General features: G+C 40.6%; 1 protein-coding gene across 1 annotated transcript; it reads right to left on the bottom strand.

Annotated features, from left to right (window-relative positions):
* Positions 1–3,840: 3,840 nt before the first annotated feature.
* On the bottom strand, positions 3,841–13,775 carry CFAP161 (cilia and flagella associated protein 161). The gene is made up of 7 exons (XM_039492972.1): positions 13,518–13,775; positions 10,820–10,909; positions 10,400–10,638; positions 8,705–8,789; positions 6,890–7,048; positions 5,374–5,447; positions 3,841–4,303 (listed from the first exon to the last, which is right to left on the bottom strand). The coding sequence occupies exons 1-7, from the start codon at positions 13,602–13,604 to the stop codon at positions 4,108–4,110; spliced, it is 930 nt and encodes a 309-aa protein (XP_039348906.1). The 5' UTR covers positions 13,605–13,775; the 3' UTR covers positions 3,841–4,107.
* Between the last annotated feature and the right edge of the window lie 2,433 nt (positions 13,776–16,208).

Raw genomic sequence — 16,208 nt, 5'->3', positions numbered from 1 at the left:
ATTTCAAAACAACTAATTTGAAGAAAAGATTGGAATTATTGACCAGAGCAATGCTGCCCAAATGCAATGTCAGTCGCAGTCAAACCTGTAGTACTTATGAATTGCTCTTGCTGCGTAAGATCTACATCTTCCTGTTGCTGTTGAGTTTCTTGACTGTACAAAGGATCTTCTGCTGCATCTGTTACTGTTGGCACATCTTCTTGACTACTGTTCAGGTATTGACATTGAAATATCACCTGTTGCAGTTGCGGAGTTTTCATTATCTGTAGCATTGTTTGTTGGGTAAGATGTGTTTTCCAGTGGTTTGAGAAATGAAGTTATTGGCTTTATTAGCTGCTGCTTCACTCCATTGTTTTTGCCATTTCTTGCTTGCATCACTTTCAAATCTCCTCTTCAGAGTGATCTCTCTCATCTATTTACACCTGAAATGTTCTAAATGAAATACGTAGCCTATCCACACTTGAAACACTTGAAATCTTCTACTGTAAACATACACAAATGCTAAATGGTACATAAATGCTGAAAAGACTTAAAACAAAGGAATACTAATTAAGAACACAAAATGAAACAGTCAGACAGGTTATTATCCTTATCACTGAATCAAAACTCAAGCACGCAAGGTATAATATAACAGGCTGAGCTGAAGACAAAGGGATGATATATATATATATATATATATATATATATATATATATATATATATATATATATATATATATATATATATATATATATATATATATATATATATAGTAAACACAGACACGGATACAGAGGGATAATGTCCACAAATTTCAAATGCGTGTCCTCACAAAACTCCCTGTACAAGATTGTCCTCACAAATTTTCACCTTGAATCTGGGCCTATAGACTACAAAAGCATATGATGATGGCCAAGCTAGGGCTCAACCAATCAACCAGTCACCTTTTTTAGCTACCATATGAAGATAATAATGAGGAATTAGCATACATAAATAATTCCTTAGTCAACTAGACATAAAACTATAAAGACACTAAAATGTAACTATTCTCAATCTTTCAACACACAGCTGATCCAATACCAGCCACTAGTAGTGGTTTGTTTATATAATCACCTGATCTGAGAGGACACGTTCATCATGGTCTAATCTTGCGCCATCAGAACCGATATATTTTTATTAATATTTATGAACATTTTAAACTCTTTAATATGACAAAATCTATATCTGTCAACCAAAAACCAAATCACATCGCTTATTTGCTTAAATTTGCAGCTCTAGGCTGAGAGTGTGTGTCACATTTTGGTCCAATAGGGATGCACATAAAAACAAGTTGTGAAACTTATCAAATGCCAAAAAATTAATAAGTGTCTAAATTTGAGGCTCCCTTTGAGCTTGAGGCCCAGGCCAAATGACCCTCCTGGCCCCCCCTCTGATTGGCCCTGGGTGCAGTTAAAAAACAAAAGACAACCCTCAGAATTAAATAAATAACCTTCTCCTTGGAAGAAAGAATCTAACCAGCGAGTTTTTTGCAGCATGGGGTCAGCAGGTAACTCTCCTTCCCTCCCTCTGCACAAAAAGAAGCCAGAATGTTAACTATATATGCCAAGTGTGCATGAAGAAACAAGCCCACCATCATGCAAAGTCTACATCACGCGTGTTCAGATTTTGAGTCGATATTGAACCATATAACATTTTAAATTAAAGCCCAATATATTCACCACCACAGCGGTCAAAATACAAGTGTATGTGTGTTATTGAACACTGAGTTTTCCCAGTGTAACAGCTATAAAAATTACCTAATATAAGTAGGATTATAGAGTTTTATTGGAAAAATCTGCAGATTATTAAAAATCTCTAAATATTTCTCTAGAACTAAGATTGCTGTATACTGAGTAGGTAGTACAGTGGCCATAAAATAGTTTATGCTGTCTATTACATATTGCAGTTAGGAGTACTTGCTTCTATGTTTAGAAAATAAAGGAAACAGGTTCTAAAGATACTCTTTCCTATAAACTTGTCTTAGTTCTTAATTGTTTTCCATTCCTGTTAGCTGTCTTTCAGAAACTGATTTCATATAAGTGGTTTCAAGTGTCCTTATGCCTAGATTTGCTTCCTAAAAATTAAATTTCATGTTCTAAAAACAGGACACAACACTCTGGAAACACCAAATGGCCTTAATTCAAGCCTGTTGTAACTTGATTAAGTTTTGTGGAGTTATATATCAGGGATGATTTGGATTAAAATGTTTAAAGCAGTGCAAATGGACTGTTTGGTTTTTTTTAAAAAAAGGTTGCCATCTTGTGACCAGTGTTGAGAACTGTATGATTATACTAAAAATCTTAGAGAAACTCAATTTTAAAAAGAAAATAAGATTTTTAAAAAGAGATTAATTGTTTATACTATAACATACCATGACACCATTACATTATAAAAATACTGAGTTAGATTGTAGTGGATTCACCTGTTAGAGTTATAGCCAAAGCAGAAAATGTATGCGACTGGTTTATGCTTTGTGAAATTCAAATTTTTCCCTGTAATAAAGCACTTGTTTTTCTTTGTCTAACAATATATTATGTTAAAATGGGTTATGGTTTTGGATTATAATTGCAAACAGTAAGATGCTTTTATTTTTAGCATTTGTAAGCACTGCAAGCAACAACTGTAGATTGATTAAGGAGGCAGGAGAATTTAGAGGCCCATTAACCATGCACATTGTGATCACTAAACCACCAGAGCAGCCAGATCTGTTTGTTTACCATCTGCCATTTGGCATGGTCATGGGAAAAGGGAAAAGGACAATTCTATGAACAATATATTTGGCTTATTGTGGCAGCAAGAGAACATCCAAAAAAGTTACACAGAAGACAACCCATTCAGTCAGTGCTTATTTTTGTTTACTTTCTTTTTAAAGTTATCACTGTACCTCCAAGGACTGGAATTAACTACTGTATATAACAGAGAAACTCACTGGGTACTGTAGACCAATAGATTTGTACACAAAGATCAGTAGTTTTTCAGCTTTGCAGCAAGCAAATGGATGATCAGTTTTTCTTAGTTTCATAATTTTTTGTCTTTATTTCTTGTTCTCCAGGAAGAAGAATTTGATAATTTATATTGGATGCAGGCAGTGGTTCAGAAGTCCTAGGCACTGGGTTTGAATCAGACAAACTCTAGAAATACGGCTCGGAATCATGACAGGGTCAAATCAGCCCTTGCAGAGTTCCTTGAAACTTGTTTCAGTAAAACTTTAAAAACCAAGGTCTTGTCTGAATTGCTTGGACATTAAAGATTCCTCGCCATTTTTATAAGAATAGAGATTTGTCTTGGTACCTTTGGCCAAAAATTTCCTTCCCTTGTTGTACACCAATAGCCTGTCAGAGTGCTGCTGCTCTTCCATCCCAGCCTTGTAATTCTGGAGAAAAGCTTGAAAACATGATTCCTAAAGACTCAAAATCCAAAAGGCAAATGTAAAGAATCCCCAAATTACTATTTTTTTTTAAAAGTCACAATCTGTAAGCCAATCTTATGATTTTGAGGCCTGATTTATGATTTTTGAACACTTGGCAATGCTGTGCTAGCCAGAGGAAAAAGTGAGTTCAATTGACATAAGGTTCTCTGAGTTGGTCTTTGAGTGCCGAAGATTCCAATGATAAGCTGGCATGCCTTTGGCTTTTAATGTTTTGGAAACTACCATATATCCATTATCCTTATTTTGAAAGTAGTAGTTAAATAAGTTCTTAGGACTGTTGAGGAATATCCATTAGTGTTACTAATTTCTGACACATTTGTTACCATCAGTGAATGTCAAAATGGGAAAATCAAGCCTTGCTTGGTTAAGAAAACTCCTAGAGCTGAGCTTGTACATGGATCACCAATTTTATTGACCAAATTCTGTCCTCAGTTACATTTAAGTGAAACTCCACTGACTTCAATGAGGTTTCCCAGTGTAATTAATGGCAGATTTTCATAACTACTTATAAAATAAATGAATCTAGGATTAAAAATAAAATGTGAATAGAGAAAGTGTGAAGTGCACTCAAAGCTCTAATTATCATCATCAAAATTAGAATTTTCATTTTGTAAAAGCATAAATAAAATGAAAGTTTTTGACCTTGGACTATTACATTCTATGTTCCTGCATAAAGTTCATTCTTCTCTCTCTCTCTGGTCTCCTCTGAGGGAGGCTTAGGTCTGTCAAACATAGTATTTCCATCATCACTGGGATTCGCAGTTACTATTATCCAGTAATTCTTATCTTCTTCAGCTTTATGGGAATCCAGATAGGTGTGACAGATGACTTCATATTCCTTTCCAAAGTATGACCTGTCAAGAGAAAATAGTAGCACGGCTAGATATAATGACTATACACTCCACTCTCTCTGTCTCAGAAGTTAACGGTGAGTCAATATAAACTGTAAATTACTCCTCTAACCAATTTGCAAATAGCTTTTGGTTTATTAAGCTATATTATTCATGCATTTTAAAAAACGTTATTTGTCAATTATAATTTTAGAAATCAAAAGCCAAAAGGAAAAGTTAGCAATGGTCCAGATTCACCCAGCTAAATCCCAAAGCACTCCAGGGGAGTATTCATTCATCCTGAGGAAGAGCAAGTGTTGCTGCTGCTGCCTGCCTTCCTTCAGAATTTCCACTGGTGAATGGCAGCTCTTTTTAGTTGGGGTGCTACAGGTGCCCCATTGATATAGGGCTGCACTGAAAACATCCAGTTCCCCAGCCAACTCTACTGATTTTGGGGGCTGTGCTGGGTTACTACAGGCTCCCTGGCTTTCACCATTTCAGCCTCACCCCAGCAAACTTTCTGCCTCAAAGGCCTCCATGATGGTCTGATACGGATTCTGAGCTGAACTTTGTTTGGAATTAAATGAGAGAGAATTGTTATACTCATTAACAATGTAGAGTCAAAATACTAATTCAATGCAGAAGTTACATTCACATCAATATATTAACTTGGTTTTTGTGAGAGTCCCATGTATCCTGCATGCAATTTCCTGCATTGTTTTAAAATATATATTTTTGATCTATGACACTTCCTCATACCCAACTTTCTCTACAAATAAAGGACTACAATTGGTCAGAATATTCAAAGGGGGAACTGAACCATCCAAGAAAGAGAGAAGTCTGGAAATCTGAGGGGAAAATGTGGAAAAAGGTTGAACTGATTGATTGCAGAACCAGGGTAGAACTAAATTACAGCCTGACAATAAATTGGGAGTGAGTGAATATGTTCTGCACTCTTTTTGTTTTCCCACTACATGTGTGATTAGAGCACTTGTCTCATTGCTTATATTTTTGATATACTGAACTTGTACATCATTATATCATGATTAATGAAAAACATCCCTGATATTTATATTGTCATAAATTACACTTACCTTATCCAATAGTTCCTAGGAACTGCTAAACCCCGATTTGTATGGCAATGAGTGATAAGGACTTTAGTGTTTGCCTAGAGAAAGAATAAACAAGAGAATCTTTTTCACAGATATTTTATAGACTGTTGTTAAATAGTCTTTTTGCCGTGCAAGTGAAATGTTTTGAGTTAGTGAATATAACATGTTAAAAACACAAGCTCTGATTCTGGGCCACTTTGTACCTCATTGATACTGGACTGTCATGGGCTCATCCAGCCCACAGTGTAAATAAGCTGGTTTTACAGCTTAACTGCAGCGATCCCCAAGGGACCATCCAGTAGCCCACAGTAGCTGAATGTATAGCATTGTGGCCACTCCCACTCATAGAATCATAGAAGATTAGGGTTGGAAGAGACCTCAGGAGGTCATCTAGTCCAAGCCCCTGCTCAAAGCTCTCTCCTCCAATACACTTCTTCCCTTCATGGGCATGTCCCAGTGCTGGGCCCTGTAAAAAAGAGCAGTGTAAAGCCAGGGAATAGTCCTATATCAGCAGAGGAATAACAGTTTCACTTGGTGTTTCCTGGTGGAGAGATCCTTCTGGTTGCCCCAGCACATTTTATTGTGGAACAGTCTAGAATTGGGGCCTCTGCATTTTTAAAAACAAATTTTTACTGTATTGTTACATTTTTGCAAAGCACACTTTTAATTTATTTTTACAGTACAACAGGATTGATCTTAAATTAACCTGTTTAAAAATATTTTTAGAACTGCCATAAAAAGAGAATATTGTCTTAATCCATTACATAATTTTAACCAGGTTTTGAGAGTCAGAAGCTTCATAGAAATATATTACAACAGAAGTAGTGGCTGGCAGTGGAGGAACAGTTATATTTATAATATAATACCATTACTTCACTTTTACCTTGAACTATAGAGGTCTTAACTGAGGGATCTCTAAGCATTTTAGACGCATTAATTAAACTTCCAGCACCTCTGTGAGGTAGGTATTACATCCATGTTACATATACACACTGAGGTTAGCCGCCACATTTTCAAAAGTGGCCACTGATTTTGGGTACCTCCATTTTTTGGAGCCCTGTGGGCCTTATTTTCAGAAGTAAAGAGCAACCACAGCTCCTATTATTAGAAGTGGAATTGCAGATACTCGGTGCTTCTGAAAGTCAGACTGGGGGGGTTACAAATTCAACTCTAGAACCTGAGGCACCCAAAATCAATGGCCACTTTTTAAAATTTTGGCCAAAATATTTATCCTAATTACACAGCAAGTCAACCCCAAAGTTAGCATTGGAACCCAAGAATGCTGAATTCTAGCCCCCTGCTCTAACCATTAGCTATCATTTGCAGACTGTTTCCCCCGTTTCCCCCAGTTATGTATGGATAATTTGCTTTTCACCACAACCTTCAGAATACTGTAAAGAATAAAATGAATGCAACTTTTTTTTAAATGGTTTATCGAAAGCATTAATTAAATACTCTTAACATTTACTAGGGTTTTACTTTCTATATAATTTCTTACAGGAACTGGAAATCCTTCATATTCAAGACGCAGCTGTGGATCCAAAAAGGTAGCTTGCCAGCAAGTCAGATAGGAGAGCTCATCTGTCAAAAACACTTGCTGAAGGTATGATTTTTTAGCAAATCTCATAAATGATTTATGGTCACTTGCAAGATATAACTGTAAATGGAAACATACATGAATGGCAATGTAAGTTTAAATGATTAAACTACTAAGTTACTACAGATAAAAGAACAATTGTTTGCATTAAGCAATGTCACACAAATTTATATAAAATAATTTTAAAACACTCAACTAATTTTTAATAATTGTTTACCAAATTGATTGGGGGTTTTTTTGAGCATAGAGTCTGTTTTATTCCAGAATAAAAAAAAAATTGGTGAAGAAGAGTTTTATATCTGTGCAAGCAAAGAATTGTAAGACCAACATGAAAGGGTATACAAAAAATGCCTGTACAAACATGGGGTTACCTTTATGCTTCATAAGTAGTACTATATTTCTGTTGTTGAAATATGTGCTTCTACTGTTAGCGATGATCCAATGCTCACTAATTTAAATAAGCATTGGATTGGACCCAAAACATACTGCAGTTATAAAAAAAAGAAACTGTTTTTTCAACACTAGGAACAGATTCTTTGTGAAAAGTCAGTCAGTCAATTCTCATGAATTCAAAACTCTTAACTATAACACACGATACATGACTGATGAGCTTATGAATAATGTGCTACATTCAAATTGAACAAGTGACTTCAAAAAGAGCGAGATATATAGAAGTTAATCACTGATATATAAATGAGATCTGTATTCCAAAGGGTCACTGTGATTACAAAGACACAGGCAAGGTTGCTAGGCCAAAAAAATCTATCAGTGGTACCTATAGTGGCTTTATATATTGTCCTCTGATTCTGCACTCTTCCTGTCTTCTGAACAGACACGATATTAACATTTACTAGAATCCTGCTGCCTGACTCAGACTGGGACACTAACATTTTACTTACTTTAAAAAAAATACAGACTTCCATTCACAGGTTCCAGATTTGCCAAGCCTCTTCCATTTTCAGGAGAGTCTCTTGTTCTCAATTCATTTAAAGGCAGAGTTTAAAACATCAACCTTCCTGCATTTTGTGGTGTGTTTCATGAGATATTTAAAATGTCCATCTTTTTCAAAAATCTCTCTCACTCAAATCACCTAAGTTTGATAGTCCTGTACTGTATTCCCGATTCCTAGAAATTTGGTAAAGCTCTCTGAATAGGTGTTGCATTTGAGACAAGCCATGATAAGGAAATGCAAGTAAATATTTGTTTTTAGGGGGATTTCTTTAAGCCCCAAATAGTTTATTCATAGAGGATTGTGATTTGGCTATAGGGTACCTTCTATGCAAATGTTAACTGTAGATTTTAATATATTGATAGCTAAACATATATGCTATGAATATGACCAAATGACAGTCACACTACTACTGGACAGGGGACCACATTCTTATCTCAATTACACTGGTGCAAGCACAGATTAACTCAATTGACCATCAGTACGGTTGTTCTGGATTTACTCTGGATTTAACCTAAATCAGAATGTGACCCTAGGTCTGTCCTGCAAAACTGGTATGTCTGGCCATGTACAATATGACACATTGAGTGCTCTACAGTATATAGCTTATCCCCTCTCTTCACATGAAGTGCTCCAGGTTCATTCTTTGCTTAGTAATAACTATTGCATATTTTATTGCCCCAAAATAGCATGCAAAATATGTACAGTAACCTAATTTACAGTATCAATATGTACTTCAGTTTTAGTTTACACCTGTGTTGACTTACCATTTGATCGGTAAAACCGCCTGTTGCCCCAAGACCAAAATTCTGCCCAAATCTAATGGGTTCACCCATAGAATTTCCTTCAACACTGTTAACATAGGAAAAGAACCATATAAACGAAAACATGCCATATGCATTGATTTGTGTATATTATGTGTGTTCAGACTTACTAATTATAGAAGAGGCTGGTGTGGCTGCTTATTATTAAGGTTGCTATTAGAAAATACATTACAGAAAGAGTTGGAATTTAAATAATTATAGAAAGAGTTGAAATTTAAATAATTTACTATATAAATATTTAATCCTCAGAGTGGAAAATTAGGCTCTCAATGCTATTTTTCAGCTGCATACATTAAACACATAGGCTGGGATTTTCAAAGGAGTTTAAAGGAGCTTGGTGTCCAAATATCATTGAAATTCAGAGGGAGTTCAGCACTTAATTCCCTTAGGCACCATTGAAAATCCCATTCCATATGTTTAATTCATGTATCTGAAAAATCTCTGCCAAAAAGCAAAAGGAGTGTTTCCCTGTAATTTACCCTGTTTCGTTTTCATATCGATTTATCACCCATTTCAATGCAAAAAATAAATGTCTGCTAATGAAATGTCAAAGTTGAGAATTTAAATTCAAAAGTCAAGTTGCCATAGTGATGTTAACTCATTTCCTTTGATCATAAGTATTATTCTGCAACACTGATGTATTTTGTTAAAGGGGCACTGGTACAACCTCATAAAAAGACAGGAAACTGAAAATGCTTTAGTCCTGTAGCTATATTTAATCAGGGCAACATGTCCCCATCATCCACTTCAGTGGTTATGACTAGGCTATCAGATTAAAATTGCATCGTCTTTTCCCTTATCTATATTTTAATTAATAATTTTAAGAATAAATTTAACTTTACATAATTTATGCTCTTTGTTTACTTTTTTAGATTTTGGTGAGTTTACAGATCCAGTTGTCTCTAGTCAATGTCAGCATCTAGTTCCCTTCCATTAGCACAGTGATACAACGTTTGGCTTTTAAACCCACAGCAGGGAATGTTTAAATAAATTAAAAAAATATTTTTGGAGTTTCTTTTTAGTTTATGAAAACATTCCTATCTACACAGAAGCGGTAGGCTCTATATACACATATAACAAAAAGAAAGCTTCTACCCCAAACAGTTTACAATTTAAGTATGCCATCTTTTCTAATATTCTCAAGAACTATTCAGAGATACTGCTCAACTTTTAGAATGTCAGGGCAAAGAGGCACCCTTTGCTCTTTTGTGTCCTTGCACAGAAGAAGGAAGTATGTAAGATTTAACTAATTCTCATAACTCAACATCCATGCAGGGTAATTAGTTATGTTTGTAAATGCTTTGTTAACTAAAAATATTGCTCTATGTCAATAATAAACTGTAGAGTTTATTCAACTTTAAAATATTTGTTAGTTGAGCCTGATTCTGCTTTTGCAACAGATTTATACCGTTGTAATCTCATTGATTTCATTGGAAATACTGGATGCACACTGGCACGAGAGCAGAATCGGGCCTAATGTGTAATAAAAATTAAACCATTAGTCTGAAATCAATAAAATGTTGCTCTGCACATTGATTTTCATTTTTAAGGAAGTTCGTTGTCTATTTCACAAAATAAGATCTACCTTAACACAAGGGTTTAACTACTACTGAATCTATTGAAGGCAAGACATCAAACCTTAGGATACGAAATGCATTTCGACCAACAGGGTTCACACTTTTCACTGCACTCACTCCACAGGGGACTTGCAATGACTCAGACATATGTACTGTTATATCATCTGGAGTAACAGCCAAAGTTAGATTGCCAGGCACTGCAGGGTAATTCTCCATAGGTGATTTATTGTTTTCAGGGCTCAAAAGCATCACAGTGTCTCCAAAGTGAACAAATCCATCTTTCGAAACTGACAGTTGCATCTAAGTTAAAATATACATAGATTGGTATAGACTGTTTAAATTTGTTTTAAAATTATTGAAATTATTGTAATGTATCATAGAATGCTAAAACATAGTATTCTCACTATGCCGATGCTAATGATTCACTGCAATATTTTATAAGCGGTGAAGCGGAATTGATGAAAGGCTAAGAACTCATTACCTGCTTTAAAAGATTATTTTTAAGTCTCTTTGATTTCTGTATCAGAAGTTCTCCTTTTTCTCTTTTATACAAAAAATCTTTCAAGAGGTCCTGTTTAAAAACAAAAGTGAGAAATTAAACATAGTATCCAGCATTTTAAAACTCATCTTGGCTTTAAATGCAATTTAAATATTTTTTTAAAAGGGCGCCATTTAGGCGGAAATCAATGAATAGGTACCTATGGCAGGTGGCTCACAAATATTCCAGGAACCTGAGTCTGATCTCACACTAGTTTTACACTAAGGGTAAACCCATTAACTTCAGTGGAGTTACTCCCCATTTACACAAATGCGTGATCTACTCTACAGTGTACTCTAGCTTACATCAACCTATCTATCGGCTTGTCTCCACTTACCGGGGGGGAATCGACATGTGGCGATCAATCCACCAGAGGTCAATTTAGCAGGTCTAGTGAAGACCCACTAAATCAACCACCAATTGCTCTCCCGTCCACTCTGGTACTCCACCAGAACGAGAAGCATAAGGTAAGTCGACACTGCTATAAGTTGACCTAAGGTACATCAACTCCAGCTACGTGAATAACGTAGGTCTACTTAGCCCTGTAGTGTAGACCTGCCCTATGTATCTACACAAAAAATTCGCTCACATTGCCATAACTGCCCATTTACGCAGACTTCATAACTTCACCTCCATGAGAAGCATAGAGTCAATGTCACTGTAGTAAGGTCAACGTGTTGTTAGTGTAGGCCAGAGGTTCTCAACCTGCAGCCCGCTTGCAGCCCAAACATCACACAACTGTGGCCAATATGACATCCTCCGGGCCCTACAGTAGTGTATATATACTGTGTTGATGTGGCCCATATAACACATCGAGAGGTGTAAATAGGTTGAGAACCACTGGTGTAGATACTGCATTGCTTACATAAGACAGTTACCTTTTCCGTAACTGGTGTTCTTCGAGATGTGTTGCTCATGTCCATTCCATATTAGGTGTGTGTGCTCGCCACATGCACCAGTTCCAGAAGTTTTTCCATCAGCAATATCCATAAGGGATCAGCTCTTTGCTCCCTGGAGTGACACTCTCATGGTGCGGTAAAGGGGCGCTGCCAGCTTCCCCGACCCTCAGTTCCTTCTTGCTGGAAACTCCGACAGTGGGGAAGGAGGGTGGGTCATGGAATGGACATGAGCAACACATCTCGAAGAACACCAGTTATGAAATAGGTAACTGTCTTTTCTTCTTCGAGTGCTTGCTCATGTTCATTCCATATTAGGTGACTCCAAAGCAGTAGCCCTGGAGGTGGGTAGGAGTTCACAGACGTGTAGATTGCAACACAGCTCTGCTGAATCCAGCTTTGTCCCTGGCCTGCTGAATGATGGCATAATGAGTGGTAAATGTGTGGACAGAGGACCATGCTGCAGCTCTACAGGTGTCCTGGATAGGGATGTGCGCCAGTAAGGCCGCCGAAGATGCCTGAGCTCTCATTGAGTGGGCTCTAGCAATCAGCGGTGGCAGAACCCCCGACAGGTTGTAACAGGTTCATATGCATAAGGTGATCAAATTGGAAATCCTCTGTGAGGACACTGGATGGGGGCTGCAGAAAGGGGGGGCCAGTACATCCCTCGGCCCACGCCGCTTCCTGCAGCCCCCATTGGCGTGGAGCAGTGAACCAGGGCCAGTGAGAGCGGTGATTGGCCGAACCTGCAGACGCGGCAGATAAACAAACCGGCCCGGTCCGCCAGGAGCTTTCCCTGAACAAGTGGCGGCCTAAGTTTGAGAACCACTGAGCTAGCCCCTTCCCAGAGCCTGAGTCACAGATTTGGATGAACCCGATGGCCCCAGATGCCATGGGCAGCAAGCGCTCATACGTTCTAGGCAGGGCCGGCTCCAGACCCCAGCGCGGCAAGCGCGCACTTGGGGCGGCATTTTGCCGGCAGGGCAGCAGGCGGCTCCGGCGGACCTTCCGCAGTCATGCCTGCGGGAGGTCCACCGGAGCCACGGGACGTCTGCAAGAGATCCCCCAGAGCCGTAGGACCGGCGACCACCAGAGCGCGCCCCATGGCGCGCCGCCCTGCTTGGGGCGGCGGGATTCCTAGAGCCGCCCCTGGCTCTAGGGCAGTGGTCCCCAACCTTTTTCGTCTGGCAGGTGCCCGACGATGAGCCACGGAGGACCGTGGCAGCGGATGAGCATCTGCCAAAATTCTGCCGACAACGTCAATAGGTGTTGCCGCCGAAATGCCGCCAACAGGCAGCAACATCCAGAAGTGTCGCCGCCGAAAATTGGCGGCATTTTGGCGGCGACGCCTCTGGATGACGCAGCTTGTTGGCGGCATTTCGGCGGATGCTCGCGGGCACCGCATTGGGAACCCCTGCTCTAGGGATTAAGGAGTTGGGCAGCTGCTACCACGTCTCCTTCCCACCCCCGGATTAACAAGCAGGCTGCCCCCTCCCCGTAGGATGCCAGCCTGCTTAAGCTTGGTGCTGCCCAACCCAAGGTGGGGGGGGGGGAGGCGGTGCTGCTGCTTATGGCGTGGGGCGGAGGGGGCGGCAGAAGGTGCTGCCCAAAATGCTGGGGGGGGGCGCGAGCAGAAGGAAGGCGGGGCCACCCCCAGCCCGCCGGAACGGGGGGGCGGGGGAGGGGACAGAAGGAAAGCCCGCCGGAGCGGGGAGGATCCGAGGAAATGGCAGCGGCTCAGGTACCTCCTCTAAGTACGTGTCCTCGTTCCAGTTGGCGAGGCGCACCCCCGCGCTGTAGGGCTTGCCGCTCAAGCTAGCCCGGCCGTTCATGCTGGGGGAAGGTCGGGGTGGGGCTCCGTTTGGCGGGCGTCAATAGAGCAGTCGGTTCCAGGCAGGCTTCTCCCAGCGCCCGCGCCCGCTAGGCCGCGGAGAGTTTACTGGTTGCCAAGGGAACGGTTTTAGCTGGGGATTGGATGGTCTCGAGGGAAGAGTCCGCCAATGAGGGGTGAGGGGCGGGAGTTTCTCTGCTTTCCCGCAGCGTCTCAGTGTAGCTGGGGAGACGGTGGGCTGGTGCTGGGGTGGAGCCTCCCTGCCCCTCCTCCCTGGGGCCGGGAAAGGAGTGGGGGGCCCTCACTGCAGCCCCCATCTCAGACCAGGGGTGTTGGGGGCTAACTGCAGCGCTGTCACTCCTGCTCCTCATGTATCTGACTGGAGGCATCTCCCAGGCAAGCTTGTTTAGCTCACGTGACCAAAAGAAAATTAGGTGTCACCAAAAGTTCCCAGGCACTGAACTCTGGTGAGCTGCCCCTGGCCTGTACCTGCCCCCAGCGTCTGCAAAACACCCCACGCTGGAGCCGGAGCAGCCCCCTGCTGCACTGCACTAAGGCACTGGCCTGCAATACACCCCCACGCTGCAGCTGGAGCAGCCCCTTGCTGCACTGCACTAAGGCACGGGCCTGCAAAACACCCTCATGCTGCAGCCGGAGCAGCCCCTTGCTGCACTGCACTAAGGCACTGGCCTGCAATACACCCCCACGCTGCAGCCGGAGCAGCCCCCTGCTGCACTGCACTAAGGCACTGGCCTGCAAAAAACACCCCCATGCTGCAGCCGGAGCAGCCCCCTGCACTGCACCAAGGTACTGTTGAGCTGCGCAGCTCACCCTGTCTTTTCACTCATTCCTGAGGGCTGTTACTGGAGTCGGTTGGAGCATTTTCTTTGAAAAATATTTTTTCCAAAAAAAATGGTGAAAATGTGTTCCAAGAGATTTTAATGAAAGTGTCGGCTTTTCAATCAGCTCCAGGTATTATGGACTCTTGACAGCTGTCAACTTGTGGCGGTCAAGTTCTCCTTACTACTGAAAAGACTCTATAGATGTCTGTGATGAATTTGTTAATTATGCCTTAGCAGAGATTGCTCTATCCTTCCTTCCACTGATCACACTGTCTTTCCATCTCTAACCTTGTTGTTCTTTAAAGTTTTTCTTCTTCATCTGTCTATGTTTATATTAAGCTACGGACTATGTTCATGTAACTTTCAGAATCCCTTATAAGCCCAGATAAATATGAACATTCAGAATTAGGGCTGCGTCTTCCTCTTTTACTCAATTGTTGCAAGGGATTGCTGCACATATGGAGAGCATGGATTGATTTGTGCGAGACTTTGTGTCAAATTTTGCTGACAGATTTCACAGCTTTATGTCTGACATTTTCCTGTACTATTCTCAGTTGATATTCCCATTATAATGACCCTTAGTAAATAGTTTTAAAGCAAAGCTTTAAGGTAAATTCTCTATGATGTAATCTGTTTGTATTGATTAACAGGAAACATTAATATGTAAAACAACTATATAAGACTAATATTATATAAGGAGATCTAAGAGTTCAGAAGTATTAGGTGACTGACTTCCTTTAAAAAAAATGTTTAGGTTTGTGATGACCTTAGATTTGAAACAAAATGATACAGAGGAAAGAATAGGAAAAGTGATATAAATCTGGTTATTTGTAGTCTCAACTGTTACCAGACAGCTGTGAAATTGATTTTATAGTGAATGAATGTAAGCAGATTTTAAGCTGGACAAATTTTAAAGAAAATATTTCTCTTTATATGGACAGCTGGTCTTCACGTTAATGTCAGCTATAGGATTGATAATAGTTTTATAGGAAGAGTGGATTTATTTATTTATTTATTTATTTTTGCCTCTAAGCCAAAACTAAGCTTCCTTCCTTATTGCTTGCTTTCTTATTTAGCATAATCCAAGGCCTAACAAGACAAAGTAAAACCCATTCTTGTAGAAATAGCTCCCCTCTGTGGCCATTTCTGAACAATGAAATTTTCATACATAACTGCTGTGTTGTATTGACCCTGAAGTTAGAACACTGTCCTTTTTTCTATTGTTTAATTTGAATAGGCGGGAAAATGTCATTCATTTTGGCTCAGGACCAATGACCAACACAGATTTTAGAAGCATCACAGTGATGTGCAGCCTAAAGTACTTGGATTCATACAGCTTTGATTAAACTCCTGCTTCACTAATACACCTCTACCCCGATATAACGTGACCCGATAGAACGCAGGTTCACATACAACACAGTAAAGCTCTGGCATGCTGCTCTGAGCAGCGTGTTAAGGGGATTGGGCCAGGCTGGGGCTGAGGGGTTTGATAAGGGGCAAAAGGTCTCGGGGGCGGTCAGGGGCTTCCCTCCCACCCCGGGTCTGGGGGACAGGAGCTGTGGGAGGGCCCTTTTGGGGGCCCCGCAGTCAGAGTGGCCCGGGGGATTAGTGGGGCACTGGGAGCAGCCCGCTCTGCTTCCCTCGCCCCGGCTCCAGCCATGTCGCTTGGGGGAAGGAGCTTGGGGGAAGGGATCCCCCTTGCACTCACCAGCAGTGGCAGAAGCGGAGCAGCCCAGCCCGCTCCACTCCGCCAGCTCCCAGCA

Source organism: Mauremys reevesii, linkage group 10 (assembly GCF_016161935.1).
Source record: "Mauremys reevesii isolate NIE-2019 linkage group 10, ASM1616193v1, whole genome shotgun sequence".
NCBI classification, from domain to species: Eukaryota; Metazoa; Chordata; order Testudines; family Geoemydidae; genus Mauremys; species Mauremys reevesii.
The sequence above is the reverse complement of the archived record's forward strand: the minus strand, read 5'-3'. Positions and strand labels throughout refer to the sequence as shown.